At 40.4% G+C, this 19,680-nt stretch overlaps 1 protein-coding gene and 1 non-coding gene across 3 annotated transcripts in view; both read right to left on the bottom strand.

Moving 5' to 3' along the window:
- The window catches only part of LOC117521504, a 56,571-nt gene that overhangs the window by 27,841 nt on the left and 9,050 nt on the right, over nt 1–19,680 (bottom strand). For both annotated transcript variants that reach the window (XR_004563954.1, XM_034182818.1), the window contains exon 2: nt 17,478–18,523. Coding sequence is in view for 1 of the 2 variants with exons in the window: in XM_034182818.1 (XP_034038709.1) it covers nt 17,478–18,523 (1,046 nt within the window). In the remaining variant the exon portion in view is untranslated. The remainder of the gene's footprint in view (nt 1–17,477; nt 18,524–19,680) is intronic.
- On the bottom strand, nt 16,071–16,143 carry trnar-ccu. Its single transcript has one exon. It is a non-coding gene; the product is annotated as a tRNA-Arg (tRNA).

A 19,680-nucleotide genomic window follows, 5' to 3' on the forward strand; every position in this document is an offset into this window, starting at 1 on the left:
ACTTATACTTTTCGAGCTGATGCTGACTGTTTGCATAAATTTTTGGCTGAGTGGGGAAACGTCTGACATTCTATAGCCAATATGTTTTTTTTTTCTTACTTTATGGACCTTTAAAAACTTTAGTCATATTACTAAATCATTGTTTTTCTTTTTTTCTTACCTCATGAAGGCGACTCTCTCTCCGGCGACCCCGTGTCGTCTAATAACCCTCTGGGCTTAATTTGTCGGCCTGAATTATTCTTCTTCTTCTCATTAAACCAGAATAAACTTTTTATGCATCGCAATTATTCTCTCTCAAAAACATTCATTAATACCAGTCCAAAATTTCCTCGAACCTCCGGGCATCTTGCAGGAGCGATGGTCACGTCTCGCCACAAACTGAAAGAAAAGATGTGACTTATTAAATATTTAGCCTACACTTTAAAAAAAAAAAACGTCATGATGTGATTTTTTTCTTCTTACCGTGTAACACGAGTCCGTCCCCGCGGCGCCCTGTTGACGGTTCGACAGACCTCCGTCGGTTATAACACACCAGCTCCGCGTTATTAACCTGTATTTTTAATATAAATGAGATTTCAGAGGGTTTACTACATCTCTGCTGCTGTGTCTGGGGAAAAAAAACTTGATTAAACAGCGTTAAATAAACTCCTAACAGAATATCCACAAACTGTAACACAGACCATACTTATTAATGAAATATTTACACTTAAAAACGTTATGAGCTGATTTTCTTACGTCATAAAGGAGAGTCTGTCCCTGGCGCGTCGTGTCGTCTAAATGATCCTCTGGGGTTAATTTGTCAGGCCGAATTCTTCTGCTCCATCAGAATAAACTTTTCTCACCGTGGGGCTCTATATCTAACAAAAAAACATCATTTAAAAAATGTTTACCGCCGAGGATCTTTTTTTAAAAAAAAAAACAGAAGCATTTCTATCAAAAGATTACTTAAATCACTTGCCGTGAAAGACTTTCGCACTCTGAAGAAAAAGAAAACTTCATTCCGAGAGAATGAACGTCTGCTCCGGTCAGCGGCTGGAATGAAGGAAAAACACTGCAGCAGGAGGCGGGACAGAAAACTGGACCAGCCTCCAAAACAAGCTCATTACCCACAGGTATCAGGTTTTATGGTGGACCCAAAAAACACAGTAATCATCGATCAGGGGATTTAGCCTGACACCTCGGACCGAGGGACACAGCAGGACCTCATAAAAATATTGCTTCAAACGGGATCTGTGACGCTGGCCCGGTTTGTCAAAAGAAGTGTGACCTTTTGCGCTAAACACCCCAAATACACACACAGGCACACACTTTTAAGACGCAAATATCCCCAGCCCCGCGCGTGTAGTGGTCCCATATTATGAACAAAAGTGGATGGATAGCAAAGTCATGACGGATAATACAGAAATAGTGGACCTTTTAATAGTTGCACTAAAAGAATAAAACGCTACTTACAGGAGAATTAGTTCTCCCAGCTTCAGCCTGTCTTATTCCAGACATGTCAGAAACCACATGAACAAAACATCTACATATCTTTAACACCAAAGAGATTTAAATATATCCGCACATACTCATATTTTTTCCCATTTCTATTTCCATGTTTCCTTTTTGTAAATATTTACAAATAAAATAAAGGTCACTGCGTGTATTAAATATATATCAGCGCCACCGGGGTGTCGTACCAAGATGTGCTGTCTTTATACACCGAAAATACTATCGCAAACGATGATTTGGTTTCTGATTTTGTGAAAAGATATCGTAATTGCCTTAAGAAAAGGGGCAATACCTCCTGTATCCAGCTACCAGGACCTTCGCACACTTTTAAATGCTGTGACAGCTTGTGTTAACCTTTGATCCTAATTTTTTTTTTTTTTTCACGTGAAAATGTAACCCCCGTCTTAGGACAACCTCCCGATCATACCTTTTAAAGTTTTATCACGTTTGCACGCTTTAAAACATTGTTATTAAGTACAGAAAGAAGTGTTAATCTTTGATCCTAAATTTTTTTAATGTTTTTTTTTCACCTGAAAATGGGTTGGATGTGTGAGAGCGGCCTCCCGATCATACCTTTAAAGTTTTATCGCATTTGGATAATTTAAAACGTTGTTATTAAGCGCAGAAAGAAGCGTTGACCTTTGACCTTGAATTTTTTATGTGCGTTTTTTGTGAAAAAAATGCTTCGGGTGTGTTGAGAACGCTCTCCCGATCATACCTTTAAAGTTTTACCACGTTTGCACGCGTTTAAAAATTGTCACGGCTCGTGTTAATCTTTGATCCTAAAATTTTTTTTTTTTTTCGCCTGAAAACAGACCGGATGTGTTGAGAGCGGCCTCCCGATCATACCTTTAAAGTTTTACCGCGTTTGCACGCGTTTAAAAATTGTCACGGCTCGTGTTAATCTTTGATCCTAAAATTTTTTTTTTTTTTTTTTCGCCTGAAAACAGACCGGATGTGTTGAGAGCGGCCTCCCGATCATACCTTTAAAGTTTTACCGTGTTTGGACGCGTTTAAAAATTGTCACGGCTCGTGTTAATCTTTGATCCTAAAATTTTTTATTTTTTTTTTTGCATGAAAACGGACCGGATGTGTTGAGCGGCCTCCCGATCATACCTTTAAAGTTTTATCGCGTATGCACGCCTTTAGCAATTTTAATGTGTATTCTTTATTCTCAATCAATCAATCAATTTTATTTATATAGCGCCAAATCATAGGCTATATGTTGTATTCTATACAACATATAGCCTATTGAAATGATGTAGTTAGCTAAAGTGCAGCAATACAAATTCTATGGAAAAGAAGAGACTTACATGATTAATTATAACATTTATTAAAATAAGGGATTACTTTCATCAATCAGCAACTCCGTCACTACATAAACGGAAAGTTCACCCCTTAAAAGTCAAAATTCAGCCAAAAGAGGGGCACCTATTCTCGTTTTGAGCTTCTCACAAACCTTCATGCGCTGCGTCTCCTGGAACTCACCGTGGAAGAATATGAAGAGCTATTGTGGAATACTTTCGAGCAAAACTGCCGACAAAGATGTTCAGATGGTTCTCTCAGGATGCTAAGGTGACACTCCATGTGGTCCGGCTGCTGATGGTCTATTTCAGAGAGCCCACGGATGGGCTTGTCCTTCTTGCAGACGTAAGTTTGTTCCTCTTCTTTCTTAAATTTTTATTGCATTGAATAATATTCTCACAACATGTATATATTTTCTGTACCCTATAGTCATCTTCCATAGGCTGACATCGAGAAGACCCTCACCCTGCCCATGATCTAATAACACTGCTTGGTATTTGGTGAATTCGCGCATTCGCATCAGATGAGCCGAAGTTATAGTCATCCCAGCAAAGCATGAACGTTAACCCGATTAGAGATATTTTCAAGATGCTTTCTGAAATAACTCCAATTTCATATTTCAGATGGGACAGAGCGTGTAACTGTGACGCTGTAATTTCAGTGTACTACAGTACCAAGAGGAGGCTGCCAGCACACTTGAATTCATTCAAAAGTAAGCTTCTTCTTCTCCAATTGACCTATTCACAGCAGTCATTTTGACATTAAATTGTATGGTCAACTCTCTCGTGGTGCTGTAGAAGGTTCACTTCTTCTATAAACAACAACCCTCTTTTGGAATGACAAGATTAGGAATGAACATATCAGAGGGATGGCTCAGGTGGGACGGTTTGGAGACAGAGTCAGAGAGGCGAGATTGTGATGCTTTGGACGTGCAGAGGAGGGACCCATAGGGAGAAGGATGCTGAGGATGGAGCCACCAGGCAGGAGGAAATGAGGGAGGGCAGAGAGGAGGTTCATGGATGTGCTGAGGGAGGACATGCGGGTGGTTGGTGTGACAGAGGACAGGGTGAGAAGGAAACGATTGATCTGCTGTGGCGACCCCTAATGGGAACAGCTGAAAGACAAAGAAGATGCAGAAGATCCTGTCCAAATTACTAGTGATTGTTTATCAACAATCCTGTATGTCCATATGTTTGGAATGCACCAACAGCCATCTCATCAATGTATCTGGTTAAACATAGGTCTGATTTTATTACCCAGCCGTGCTCTATATTGGGGATTTTATTTATGTCCAACCTCCGATCTCGGACTACTGTTTTTTTCAGGTGATACATTGGGATCAATCCTGAAAGGGTGACAAAGACCTGCCGCGGCATGACCACTTCCAAAAGGACAGGTAGACTTGTTATCCGTCATGACTTTGCTATCCATCCACTTTTGTTCATAATATGGGACCACTACACGCGCGGGGCTGGGGATATTTGCATCTTAAAAGTGTGTGCCTGTGTGTGTATTTGGGGTGTTTAGCGCAAAAGGTCGCACCTCTTTTGACAAACCGGGCCAGCGTCACAGATCCCGTTTTGAAGCAATATTTTGGAGGTCTGTCGAACCGTCAACAGGGCACCGCGGGGACGGACTCGTGTTACACGGTAAGAAGAAAAAAATCACATCATGACGTTTTTTTTTTAAAGTGTAGGCTAAATATTTAATAAGTCGCATCTTTTCTTTCAGTTTGTGGCGAGACGTGACCATCGCTCCTGCAAGATGCCCGGAGGTTCGAGGAAATTCTGGACTGGTATTAATGAATGTTTTTGAGAGAGAATAATTGCGATGCATAAAAAGTTTATTCTGGTTTAACGAGAAGAAGAAGAAGAATTCAGGCCGACAAATTAAGCCCAGAGGGTTGTTAGACGACACGGGGAGCCGGAGAGAGAGAGTCGCCTTCATGAGGTAAGAAAAAAAGAAAAACAATGATTTAGTAATATGACTAAAGTTTTTAAAGGTCCATAAAGTAAGAAAAAAAAAACATATTGGCTATAGAATGTCAGACGTTTCCCCACTCAGCCAAAAATTTATGCAGTCAGTATCAGCTCGAAAAGTATAAGTTTTTGTGGAGCTTTTCACAACCAAATAAGTGTTTAAAGCGTAAAACCCTCCGTTAGATTTCTCAATAAATGACCACCGACAGAATTGGTCGGAAATGTGCAACTTTCAAGTGCCTGGTGCAGCTTTTTACAAATCATAAAACAGCGGAGTAACAACAGTGAGTTTTAACATTAGAACTCTTACCCTCGTGTATTTCAGATTCATTTGAATAAATGTTCACCTTTCTGTAGCAGTTGTTAGCTAAACTAGTTTGTTCATAATTACAAGCGGTTTTTAAAAACATGTTGTACAATTTTTACTGTGGATTATTCGCTGTTTAGGGTATTTCTACATGCCTTACACTGTAAAATATAATAAGTTGACTTTACTAAAAATGAAAATAATAAAAAAATGCAAACTTGCTGCCTTACAAAGTAATTTATGTTGTCTTGAAGCAGATTTGATTACCTTAATTATTGCGAGTGTGCAGTACTCAAATAAACTTAAAATCTAGATTACAGTAACTTGTTTATTTTGCTGTACTGAAAAAATTAAATTACAGTAATGTATTTACTGTGAGCATCCAGCAAGTGACGGCTTAATTCTCAAAATAGTTTTGTTCATTCATCATATTCAGGTCAACTTAATTTTCTTGAAGCTACAGCTTGAAAACTGAGTCTGGTTAACTTAATTCCTTTGTATGTTAGCATGCATTTACAGTGTACAGAGAGAGTGCGGCTCAAACCAAAGTCAAATTCCATGTATTCTGTGGATACTTGGCCATTAAAAGCTGTTCTGATTCAGATTCTGATAAACCAGAAAATGCTGATGAACACTGTTTTATTTGAAACTTCAAAGTTGTTGCTTCAGTTCTCCGTCATTCAGTTATCTGTGATTTTCAGGGAACACTTGACATAAAATCCTGCCGGCTGATTTTCATATTAAAAGAATAGATGTCTCCCTTTTGGAAAGTCTCCTGAGAAATCTGATCAGAGAATCTTGATGTCTTCAGGGTGTATTAAAAACTAACCAGGAGAAAGCTGCTTTCAAGAACAGTTTCAGTTATGTTTTGACCCACTTCAGATGTTTCTTGGTCAGAATGAGGTGGTAAAGCAGGAACTTGCAGCAATACAAGTGAGCAAAGAAAATGTTTAGATTTAGGACTTAACATCCAAGCTGCTGGCATGTGAACGTTACCGTGAAGTGTTGATATAAGGATTTGATGTTTGAATCCCAAAATGTGTAAAATATAATAAGATGACTTTACAAAAAAATAAATATGCGAACTTGTTGCCTTAAAACAGTGGCTTTGAGCAGACTCGCCATAGGGGAGTTGAGTTTATTATACGCAGCTGGAGACACAATAATCATCTATCAGCTAATTTACCGTGACAGCCTGATGGTTACCCTTTAATAAACATGAACATATGCTTTTTCTTCAGGTAACTGGAACAAGTACTTTTTCTTAATGTTTTCCTTCATGTATGTTGTGTTTAATAAACATGAACGTATGCTTTTTTTCTTCAGGTAACTGGAACAAATACCTTTTTTCTTAACGTATGCTGTGTTTAATAAACATGAACGTATACTTTTTTTTCTTCATGTAAGTGGACCAAATACTTTTTTCTTAATGTTTTCCTTCACGTATGCTGTGTTTAATAACCATGAACAATTGCTTTTTTCTCTGTGTGTGACTTTAATGAATGTAATAAACCATATATTCTAAACCTTATACAGCCTGTGTTCTTTCCTATAATATTGTTGAAAAGGGTAAATTAGGGTAAATACCATCTGGCCTGACACCCAGCCACCCTGCCGGGAGTGACGGAGAAGAAACTTTGTTTTATCCGCCTTCATCACCTCGGGCGGCATCTCCGATCAGCGGGTGTCCTGCAGTCCCTGATCGACCGGGTAATATTTTAAAAGAAACTGCATCTATCGTGACTAAGAATAAGCTTTGTTTTTCCGTCTTCAAACAAGCCCAGCGAACGACCCCGTCATCAGGAAATCGGGTGTAATAAAACATTCAAGCTTCAACCAAAGATTCAAGCTTCTCTACTATGTTATAAAAGACCATCCGGCGTGACACCCCCACTGCACAGGTCACACACACACAGCTCCGAAACACACACACACACCTCCGAAACACACACACGCGCGCGCGCGCACACACACACACACACACACACACAGTTAGCGTCTGCAACAGGTATTACAGCCGTGGGGTCATGTTTCCGTGAGGAGCTCTATGCGTGGGTATTTGACCGTCTTGCTGCAAAGACTTACAGCCGTTACAGCTGAGAGACGGTTATTTTTAGCCCTTCTTTAATTTAAGAATTAAAAAACAGAAAAGGAGACACATTAATTTAAGAATTAAAAAATATTAAAGGGGTATTAAAATATTCGTGTTTAATCACTAAATTGAAGAAAACCTCCCATAATTGTGCAAAAGATACGGTATTTTTTAATCCTTCTTTAATTGAGGCATTAAAAACCATAAAAGGACGCGCTTTAATTTAAGAATTAAAAAATATTAAAGGGGTATTAAATATTAGACACTGATTTATGTTTAATTATTTCAGAATTAGTTAATTCTTTAATATATTAAAAAAGATCTAGGTATTTTTTTTAATTGTTCTTTAATTCATGGAATAAAATGACATTAAAATATTAGACCCGGGTGGGAGGGGAGGTAGGGCTTGGAGGTGGAGCTTGGGGCGGGGCTAGGGGAGGTAGGGGCGGAGCGTGGGCGGGGCTAGGGGAGGAGCCAGGGGCGGGGTTAGGGGCGGGACATAGTGACATAATCGATTCTGATTGGCTGTGACGTCATAAGGGGCGGGGGGTTAGGGCAGGGCTTAGTGACGTAGTCGAGTCTCATTGGCTGACAGGGCCATAAATCAGTTTTTGACATAAGGTCTCTCAGTCTTCTCTCTCATCTGCTATATGACCGGTTCCCCACAGTGATAACATACCCGTACCCATTTTCACTAAGATCGCAGAGATTGATAAGCATGAATTACAACTTGTTTTTGTAGTAAAATCAGTGTTACACCGTATTTTTATAGGCCCAATAAAAAAAGACATGAGGCTGATATTATTTTGTGAAAGCATTAAAAAAAATTAAAATAAAAATCAGAGATTGTCAGTTGGGAGCATTATCAGCTATCAATTGATCTGAGGTACAGTGTCTTGCAAAAAGTATTGGGCCTTTTGGTATTTCCCACATTTTAATTTGTTTATGCCATTTCAAATACAAAAAGTAAATCAGGCGTCTCAATATAAAGATTTCTAAAATGATCTTCCTTAAACTCAAACACAAAGCAAATCTCTACAACTTCATATAAATTAATTAAAAATACAAAAGCCAAGATGACAGGTTGCAAGTAATGGAACACTTTGGTATGAAACCTGGAAATAACACTGGCCAACAAAAAGAAAAAAAAAAATCTTGCATGGACTTTGAGAGCTAATTTAGGGTCATTTTGGGGTTCGGAATCTGAATTCATATTTCTTCTATCACCTCACGTTTTTTTGTAATCTGCATGCTCTTTATTGATGGATTACACAAAAGTTGCTCATTCATTCAGGAGTTTGATGACACTGGGTTGGCTCTCACTGCGGTATTGTATCACTTCCTGTTCCGGAGCACAGCGGTGTTTTTCTGTATCTGTTAGCTGTTTAATCTGCGCAGTTAGATTGATCTAGTTATCTAGATTACGATTTGTTTCCCAGTGTAATCTTTACGTGCCTTAACTAAAGCACTCCTTCTGCTGAATCACCACTAAATTATTTACACATTATTCACTTTGCGTGTTTTTAGGAATCCGCTAGCTTAGCGTAGCTACTAGCTCTTAGCCGATTTAGCATGGCGGCTTCTCCTGTCTCTCCCGCACTTTTCTGCTCTGGGTGTGAAATGTTTAGTTATTCCTCGGCCTCCTTTAGCAGTAACGGTACTTGTAATAAGTGTAGCTTATTCGTAGCTTTGGAGGCCAGGCTGGGCGAATTGGAGACTCGGCTCCGCACCGTGGAAAATTCTACAGCTAGCCAGGCCCCTGTAGTCGGTGCGGACCAAGGTAGCTTAGCCGCCGTTAGTTCCCCCCTGGCAGATCCCGAGCAGCCGGGAAAGCAGGCTGACTGGGTGACTGTGAGGAGGAAGCGTAGCCCTAAACAGAAGCCCCGTGTACACCGCCAACCCGTTCACATCTCTAACCGTTTTTCCCCACTCGACGACACACCCGCCGAGGATCAAACTCTGGTTATTGGCGACTCTGTTTTGAGAAATGTGAAGTTAGCGACACCAGCAACCATAGTCAGTTGTCTTCCGGGGGCCAGAGCAGGCGACATTGAAGGAAATTTGAAACTGCTGGCTAAGGCTAAGCGTAAATTTGGTAAGATTGTAATTCACGTCGGCAGTAATGACACCCGGTTACGCCAATCGGAGGTCACTAAAATTAACATTAAATCGGTGTGTAACTTTGCAAAAACAATGTCGGACTCTGTAGTTTTCTCTGGGCCCCTCCCCAATCGGACCGGGAGTGACATGTTTAGCCGCATGTTCACCTTGAATTGCTGGCTGTCTGAGTGGTGTCCAAAAAATGAGGTGGGCTTCATAGATAATTGGCAAAGCTTCTGGGGAAAACCTGGTCTTGTTAGGAGAGACGGCATCCATCCCACTTTGGATGGAGCAGCTCTCATTTCTAGAAATCTGGCCAATTTTCTTAAATCCTCCAAACCGTGACTATCCAGGGTTGTCTTACACACCTCTCTGCAGCTTCTCTCCCCCTGCCATCCCCCTCATTACCCCATCCCCGTAGAGACGGTGCCTGCTCCCAGACTACCAATAACCAGCAAAAATCTATTTAAGCATAAAAATTCAAAAAGAAAAAATAATATAGCACCTTCAACTGCACCACAGACTAAAACAGTTAAATGTGGTCTATTAAACATTAGGTCTCTCTCTTCTAAGTCCCTGTTGGTAAATGATATAATAATTGATCAACATATTGATTTATTCTGCCTAACAGAAACCTGGTTACAGCAGGATGAATATGTTAGTTTAAATGAGTCAACACCCCCGAGTCACACTAACTGTCAGAACGCTCGTAGCACGGGCCGGGGCGGAGGATTAGCAGCAATCTTCCATTCCAGCTTATTAATTAATCAAAAACCCAGACAGAGCTTTAATTCATTTGAAAGCTTGTCTCTTAGTCTTGTCCATCCAAATTGGAAGTCCCAAAAACCAGTTTTATTTGTTATTATCTATCGTCCACCTGGTCGTTACTGTGAGTTTCTCTGTGAATTTTCAGACCTTTTGTCTGACTTAGTGCTTAGCTCAGATAAGATAATTATAGTGGGCGATTTTAACATCGACACAGATGCTGAGAATGACAGCCTCAACACTGCATTTAATCTATTATTAGACTCTATTGGCTTTGCTCAAAAAGTAAATGAGTCCACCCACCACTTTAATCATATCTTAGATCTTGTTCTGACTTATGGTATGGAAATAGAAGACTTAACAGTATTCCCTGAAAACTCCCTTCTGTCTGATCATTTCTTAATAACATTTACATTTACTCTGATGGACTACCCAGCAGTGGGGAATAAGTTTCATTACACTAGAAGTCTTTCAGAAAGCGCTGTAACTAGGTTTAAGGATATGATTCCTTCTTTATGTTCTCTAATGCCATATACCAACACAGTGCAGAGTAGCTACCTAAACTCTGTAAGGGAGATAGAGTATCTCGTCAATAGTTTTACATCCTCATTGAAGACAACTTTGGATGCTGTAGCTCCTCTGAAAAAGAGAGCTTTAAATCAGAAGTGTCTGACTCTGTGGTATAACTCACAAACTCGTATCTTAAAGCAGATAACCCGTAAGTTGGAGAGGAAATGGCGTCTCACTAATTTAGAAGATCTTCACTTAGCCTGGAAAAAGAGTCTGTTGCTCTATAAAAAAGCCCTCCGTAAAGCTAGGACATCTTTCTACTCATCACTAATTGAAGAAAATAAGAACCCCAGGTTTCTTTTCAGCACTGTAGCCAGGCTGACAGAGAGTCAGAGCTCTATTGAGCTGAGTATTCCATTAACTTTAACTAGTAATGACTTCATGACTTTCTTTGCTAACAAAATTATAACTATTAGAGAAAAAATTACTCATAACCATCCCAAAGACGTATCGTTATCTTTGGCTGCTTTCAGTGATGCCGGTATTTGGTTAGACTCTTTCTCTCCGATTGTTCTGTCTGAGTTATTTTCATTAGTTACTTCATCCAAACCATCAACATGTTTATTAGACCCCATTCCTACCAGGCTGCTCAAAGAAGCCCTACCATTATTTAATGCTTCGATCTTAAATATGATCAATCTATCTTTGTTAGTTGGCTATGTACCACAGGCTTTTAAGGTGGCAGTAATTAAACCATTACTTAAAAAGCCATCACTTGACCCAGCTATCTTAGCTAATTATAGGCCAATCTCCAACCTTCCTTTCTCTCAAAAATTCTTGAAAGGGTAGTTGTAAAACAGCTAACTGATCATCTGCAGAGGAATGGTCTATTTGAAGAGTTTCAGTCAGGTTTTAGAATTCATCATAGTACAGAAACAGCATTAGTGAAGGTTACAAATGATCTTCTTATGGCCTCGGACAGTGGACTCATCTCTGTGCTTGTTCTGTTAGACCTCAGTGCTGCTTTTGATACTGTTGACCATAAAATTTTATTACAGAGATTAGAGCATGCCATAGGTATTAAAGGCACTGCACTGCGGTGGTTTGAATCATATTTGTCTAATAGATTACAATTTGTTCATGTAAATGGGGAATCTTCTTCACAGACTAAAGTTAATTATGGAGTTCCACAAGGTTCTGTGCTAGGACCAATTTTATTCACTTTATACATGCTTCCCTTAGGCAGTATTATTAGACGGTATTGCTTAAATTTTCATTGTTACGCAGATGATACCCAGCTTTATCTATCCATGAAGCCAGAGGACACACACCAATTAGCTAAACTGCAGGATTGTCTTACAGACATAAAGACATGGATGACCTCTAATTTCCTGCTTTTAAACTCAGATAAAACTGAAGTTATTGTACTTGGCCCCACAAATCTTAGAAACATGGTGTCTAACCAGATCCTTACTCTGGATGGCATTACCCTGACCTCTAGTAATACTGTGAGAAATCTTGGAGTCATTTTTGATCAGGATATGTCATTCAAAGCGCATATTAAACAAATATGTAGGACTGCTTTTTTGCATTTACGCAATATCTCTAAAATCAGAAAGGTCTTGTCTCAGAATGATGCTGAAAAACTAATTCATGCATTTATTTCCTCTAGGCTGGACTACTGTAATTCATTATTATCAGGTTGTCCTAAAAGTTCCCTAAAAAGCCTTCAGTTAGTTCAAAATGCTGCAGCTAGAGTACTGACGGGGACTAGAAGGAGAGAGCATATCTCACCCATATTGGCCTCTCTTCATTGGCTTCCTGTTAATTCTAGAATAGAATTTAAAATTCTTCTTCTTACTTATAAGGTTTTGAATAATCAGGTCCCATCTTATCTTAGGGACCTCGTAGTACCATATCACCCCAATAGAGCGCTTCGCTCTCAGACTGCAGGCTTACTTGTAGTTCCTAGGGTTTGTAAGAGTAGAATGGGAGGCAGAGCCTTCAGCTTTCAGGCTCCTCTCCTGTGGAACCAACTCCCAATTCAGATCAGGGAGACAGACACCCTCTCTACTTTTAAGATTAGGCTTAAAACTTTCCTTTTTGCTAAAGCTTATAGTTAGGGCTGGATCAGGTGACCCTGAACCATCCCTTAGTTATGCTGCTATAGACGTAGACTGCTGGGGGGTTCCCATGATACACTGTTTCTTTCTCTTTTTGCTCTGTATGCACCACTCTGCATTTAATCATTAGTGATCGATCTCTGCTCCCCTCCACAGCATGTCTTTTTCCTGGTTCTCTCCCTCAGCCCCAACCAGTCCCAGCAGAAGACTGCCCCTCCCTGAGCCTGGTTCTGCTGGAGGTTTCTTCCTGTTAAAAGGGAGTTTTTCCCTTCCCACTGTAGCCAAGTGCTTGCTCACAGGGGGTCTTTTTGACCGTTGGGGTTTTACATAATTATTGTATGGCCTTGCCTTACAATATAAAGCGCCTTGGGGCAACTGTTTGTTGTGATTTGGCGCTATATAAAAAATTGATTGATTGATTGATTGACTAATCATGCACAAAAGCAGCTTCAAAAGCATAGTTTTTAAACCAGGTTTGCGAAATGTGTGAGACTGCAGCTTTTGCTTCAACGCTTGATATAAAAAGTAGCCACAAAGTGAGAAAAATAGGAGTTTCAAGACAAAGTAGTATGGTTAAGAAATGTTGTCATTTTTAAACATATGTTTGACTGTAGCAGCATTAGTTTCTTAACAGGAATGTTTATTATTGTGTGACAAGTTCAGCAGTTTACAGTTTAGTGAAGACTTTGCCCTGATTCTTCTTTACGCTAATGTAGTTAACAAGTCTACGACTTCCAAGTGAAGGAAGTGATGAAATGTCCCAGATATTTTCTGTTATATCTGTGGTTGATTCACTTTATCACCTCAACACTTTTATCAAAAGAGTGCACCTTGCTTATTTTGGTGTACCACTTCTTCTTCTTTGTCTTTCAGCTATCCCATTAGGGGTCGCCACAGCAGATCAATCGTTTCCATCTCACCCTGTCCTCTGTATCTTCCTCTGTCACACCAACCACCTGCATGTCCTCTCTCAGCACATCCATGAACCTCCTCTTTGGTCTCCCTCTTCTCCTCCTGCCTGGTGGCTCCATCCTCAGCATCCTTCTCCCTACATACCCTGGGTCCCTCCTCTGCACATGTCCAAACCATCTCAATCTCACCTCTCTGACTTTGTCTCCAAACCGTCCCACCTGAGCTGTCCCTCTGATATGTTCATTCCTAATCTTGTCCATTCTTGTCACTCGCAAAGAGAATCTCAACATCTTCAGCTCTGCCACCTGTCTTTTTGTTAGTGCCACTGTCTCTAAACCATACAACATAGCTGGTCTCACTACTGTTTTGTAAACTTTCCCCTTCACCCTTGCTGATATTCTTCGGTCACAAATCACTCCTGCCACCTTTCTCCACCCACTCCATCCTGCCTGCACTCTCTTCTTCACCTCTCTACCACACTCTCCATTACTTTGAACAGTTGACCCCAAATATTTAAACTCATCTACTTTCACCACTTCTACTCCTTGTAACTGCACTATTCCACTGGGCTCCCTCTCATTCACACACACATGTACTCAGTCTTGCTTCTACTGACTTTCATTCCCCTTCTCTCCAAAGCATATCTCCACTTCTCCAGACTAGACTCAACTTGCTCTCTACTCTCACTACAGATCACAATGTCATCTGCAAACATCATAGTCCATGGGGACTCCTGTCTGATCTCATCTGTCAACCTGTCCATCACCACTGCAAACAAGAAAGGACTCAGAGCTGATCCTTGGTGTAATCCCACCTCCACCTTGAATGAGTCTGTCATTCCGACTGCGCATCTCACCGCTGTCACACTATTCTTGTACAGTCAGGGACGGTGATCACCTGGGAATTCGGGACTTGGCGGCTCCAGTATTCACCAGGTTCGGTGGCGGCGGAAATCGTGTGGTTCCGGCTCTTCTCAGGACAGACGTCTTCTATCCTCGAGCCTGCCCACACGTCACCTTTGTGGATTGACTGTTATCAGATTCTGAGATTGTCTGTATATTCGTTGTGCACCTTGTCCTGCACTACCCTAACATACTTCTCTGCCACTCCAGACTTCCTCATACAATGCCACAACTCTTCTCTTGGCACCCTATCATAAGCTTTTTCTAAGTCCTCAAACACACAATGTAACTCTTTCTGTCCTTCTCTGTACTTTTCCAACAGTATTCTCAGAGCAAACATTGCATCTGTAGTGCTCTTTCTCGGCATGAAACCATATTGCTGCTCACAGATCTTCACCTGTTTTCTAAGCCTAGGTTCTACTACTCTTTCCCATAACTTCATGCTGTGGCTGATCAGCTTTATGCCTCTGTAGTTACTGCAGCTCTGCACATCACCCTTGTTCTTGAAAATAGGAACCAGCACACTTCGTCTCCACTCCTCAGGCATGCTCTCACTTTCCAAGATTTTATTAAACAATCTGGTTAGAAACTCTACTGCCATCTCTCCTAGACATTTCCATGCCTCCACTGGAATGTCATCTGGACCGACTGCCTTTCCACTCTTCATCCTCTTCATAGCAGCCCTCACTTCTTCCTTGCTAATCTCTTGTACTTCCTGATTTACTCTCACCACATCATCCAGCCTTTTCTCTCGCTCATTTTCTTTATTCATCAACTCTTTAAAATATTCCCTCCACCTTCTCAGCACACACTCCTCACTTGTCAGCACATTACCATGTGCATCTTTTACCACCCTAACCTGCTGCACATCCTTTCCAGCTCTGTCCCTTTGTCTGGCCAATCGGTACAAGTCCTTTTCTCCTTCCTTACTATTCAACTTCTTGTACAGCTCGCAATATGCCTTTTCCTTTGCTTTTGCCACTTCTCTTTTCACCTTACGCAGCATCTCCTTGTACTCCTGTCTACTTTCTTCATCTCTCCGACTATCCCAAAACTTTTTCGCCTACCTCTTTCTCCTTATGCTTTCCTGGACCTCTTCATTCCACCACCAAGTCTCCTTGTCTTCCTTCCACTGTCCAGATGTCATACCCAGTACTGTCCTAGCTGTCTCCCTCACCACATCTGCCGTACTTTTCCAGTTGTCCAAAATTGCTTCCCCTCCAACCAGTGCTTCTCTCACCTGCTCGCTAAATTTCACACAACAGTCTTCCTCCTTCAGCTTCCACCATCTGATCCTTTGTTGAGCTCTCACTCTCTTCTTCTTCTTTACCTCTAAAGTCATCCTACAAACAACCATCCTGTGCTGTCTAGTGACACTATCTCCTGCTACCACCTTACAGTCTGTGATTTCTTTTAGCTTGCATCTCCTATAAAGAATGTAAAAGCTGCTTTGGACAGACTGACCCACCTGCTCACTGTTTTTGCTGTTCAACACTGCAGTGAAAAATATTTTGCATCTTTAAACAATCAATTTGTTTTGTCTATTTAGATGTAATTCATAGCTATATATAAAGAAAAACATTCCACCCCAGATGGGACTCGAACCCACAATCCCTGGCTTAGGAGGCCAGTGCCTTATCCATTAGGCCACTGGGGCTATTATATTTATATATATTTTGGAGTACCACTTGGTGACCACAAAAAAAATTGGGCACCTCATCAAGTTTGCAAAACTTGTGTCAAAACACTGAGATCCTAGTCTCAAGGAAAGAATGCTAATCTCAAATATGGTGTGCCAATAATTTGGAGAGAACCGGGAAAAAAAAACACTTAGATGACTGCTACTTCTTCCTTGTGAACGTTTAGGGATTTGATAAGAAAAACAACACTTGCAATACCGCAGTGGACCATCTGCTATATGACCAGTTCCCCACAGTGATAAAATACCCGTACCCATTTTCACTAAGATCCCAGAGATTGATAAGGACAAGTTTACTTCTTCATACACTTATAATAATGAAGAAGAGGATACAGTGCATGAAGCATGGGATGCAGATCAAGTTTCTCTGTATAGCCAGTCCGAATTGAATGATCTCATCTGAGATAGCGTCCTGGGCAATAAGAAAGCTGACAATTACAGAGAGATGGTGGAGTAGCTTCTCCTCAGCCTGCAAGAACTAGGGAGTAGGATGAACATTAAAGTGCAGTACTTGTGTACCCACCTGAGCAAGTTTCCCAATAACCTTGGCAATAAGTGAGGAGCAGAATGAGTGTATCCATCAGGACATCAAAGTGATGGAAGAGCGTTACCAAGGTTGATGGAACTGCAACGTGAGGGCAGATTACTGCTGGAGTTTGATGAGACATGTTCATTATGCAGTTCATAAGAGATCAGCTACAAAAAGAAAATTTATGATGTCGTAACGTGACTGCTTTTGTGCCGAGATATGTTTTCAGAGAAGGATTTTCTGAAAAAGACGACCTGAAAGTTCAGCTATAATTTGCCAGAAAGTACATCTGAGATGCAAGCCTAGATCTAATGTTTTGGTGAAAGAAAATCCTCCTCTGTACCACTTCATCATGAAGCTATAGAACTGGGGATACAAAATGCAAAACATGCACTGTGCACAATTTCTCCAATCACAGCCACAGAAGCCTATTAACTTCTTCTGGGTTATCTGGGTGTCTTTCTTCTTTCTTCTCCTTCTTGCACAGTCACTCAGTTTTTGAGAACTGTCTACTCCACACAGATTTACCGTAGAGTGCCATACTGATTGTATTTCTTCATAACTGATGTAAATAAAGTTCAAGACATATTCAGTGACTTAGAAATGTTCATGTATCCATCCCCTGATTTGTTCATAGCCTTACTGGTTTAATATGTAAACTCTGAAAATCTTCCAAATGATTGAACAATGTTGACTATGTTTTGTAAAAGAGTTCATAAACCTTTGTTTGGACATGTAAAAAAAAGTGTTCACATTAGTTTACCTGAAACGGTTCAAAGAGGGCGGGCCATCTCTCCTTGAATTCTGCCACCCTTATCGACTGAGCAACCACTTCTTTTCTTCTGCAGCTGTACGTTCTGAACATCAAGCCATTTATCTCCTTTCTATCACCATTCTTCACAGCTTCAATCAGCTTTATTCTCACATTCTCCAGCGACTCGTCGGTTTCACCAGGCGGGTGTGAGGGAAGATAATTAACCTCTGCTTTTCTTGGTCTCTTGATATTTTTGGCTGGTTTTCTGTCACCCACCATCTTATGCTTCATTGAATTTATCAGGACCTCTGGTGTTCCATGAGCTTTGAGTTTGCAGCGGTAGTTTCCACATTTGTATTTGATGCTTTGCTGCCACCCATAACATCCGTTGAAAGACCCCGGCTCTTTCAAGCAGGGATGCTTCTGGATGAGTGCTTGCGCGACTGCAGCCTTCTGGGCATCGTTGGGATACGCTGTGTAGGAGAATATGGCCTCAGCCAGACGCTCCAGAATGTCAGATTTAACACTTGGTGTTGTCAGAGGCGTTCCATCTCTGAGATACTTCTCATTGCCTTGCTTCAAAGCCAACTCAGTGTTGTAAGAGAAAGTTGGAATGGGAAACTGTGCAGGCCACAGGCTCTGCCTTTCAGAAGGGGAAGACTTGGGAATCATGGGAAGCCATGTATTCTGCCTTTCGGACGAGGTGGGACTTTCGATCAAAGTGTCTTGTGAATCCATGGAGAGCAAATCATCCACAGAGGACACATCCGAGGCATCTGGGTTTCTGTCATGGGGGTGCATGGTGAGTATAATTTCTGGTGGCACATACACTACTTTGAGCGTGTCTTTGTCTTTGAGGTCACTTGTCGAGGTCAAGGTAAAAAAGTCATCAAAGTCTGCATCTTTGTACTGAAGACTTATCTGTGAATTGATGGAAAAAGCTTCTTTGACAGCTGTAATCAAGACCTCCACAGATGACGGCATTCCACTGTTTAGCGTAATCTTCTTGATGTCATGGTCAATGACAACACGAAACCTCACAGCGTGTTCAGGATCTGCAAAGACCAGATGACAAGGAAATGACAAACATGATGCCTTAATCATCGGGAGGGAAAAATCTTCAATGATAAAAAATAAATAAATAAATACTTCCTATGAATGTGTCAGGTGGACATTTGATGAATTACCGGACACTCAAAGTTTGAAAAAGACAAACTTTATCAAGGTAGCTGTCTACTTGTAAATTCAGGAGACAAGGCACTGCATTAGCTGATTACTCAGCGACTCTTAAATATAATGCAATCCTAAAATACCCTCGGCTGTATGATCGTGTTCTTTATAATTTGCAGTTGTTTAATTATGATCCTATTGTCTTACGTACAATTTGTACATGTTCAATAAAGCCCTTCTATTAATCAATTAATCAAAAACAGTATTTACATTTTAACTACGTCTGCAGGATGCCTTGAATAAGCTTTTGACAACAGCATAAGCAAATCAAGGAATATTTGTAGATCACCCTCTGTGCATTTGTAGGTATTAATGAGACAAATTTGACTCCATAGTAAGTTAGCTTTGAGTTAGCGGAAGTTAGTATGCACGCTAGCGTCCACAAAATGTCTTGTAAATGACAGCATTTTCAGTTTTATAAGTATTTATTTCTGGCTATTTTTGACATAATATATGACAAAGAGGTTTTATATATACACACGAACTAAACAGAGTTTTGCAGCTAGCTACTGGCCTGTGATGTCACCATGTTAACGTCCGTGAAATAATAAGTTCAGAGGTGTAATTAGGTTCCAAAAACAGCATTTTCAGTTTTACAAGTGTTTGTTTCTTGCTAGCTTTTACATAATATATGAGAAACATGTATATAAACACACAAAACAATGCGGTTTTGGAGAGAGCAGTCACTGATGTCATGGTGCAGCTCTACTGTGATAAAAAAAACAAAAAAAAAAAACAGCTGAAAATACTTTTATACAGACAACCTTTTAGCTCGACTTGTTTTTATGCTGTTTTCTATTTTTATTGTTTTATGTAGTTCGATATCTACCATGCTTGAGAAGCTCATTGCTCTTTAAAAGAATTATTTGCATTTTCGTGCAGTATTATCGTTATAACAATGGTATAAAATGGTCTTAAAACAACACTGATGAGGTCTGATATATTCCCGTAGAGACAGAGCAATGAGGTTAATAATTCCTTT

This window comes from Thalassophryne amazonica, chromosome 12 (assembly GCF_902500255.1).
Source record: "Thalassophryne amazonica chromosome 12, fThaAma1.1, whole genome shotgun sequence".
In the NCBI taxonomy this organism is placed as follows: domain Eukaryota; kingdom Metazoa; phylum Chordata; class Actinopteri; order Batrachoidiformes; family Batrachoididae; genus Thalassophryne; species Thalassophryne amazonica.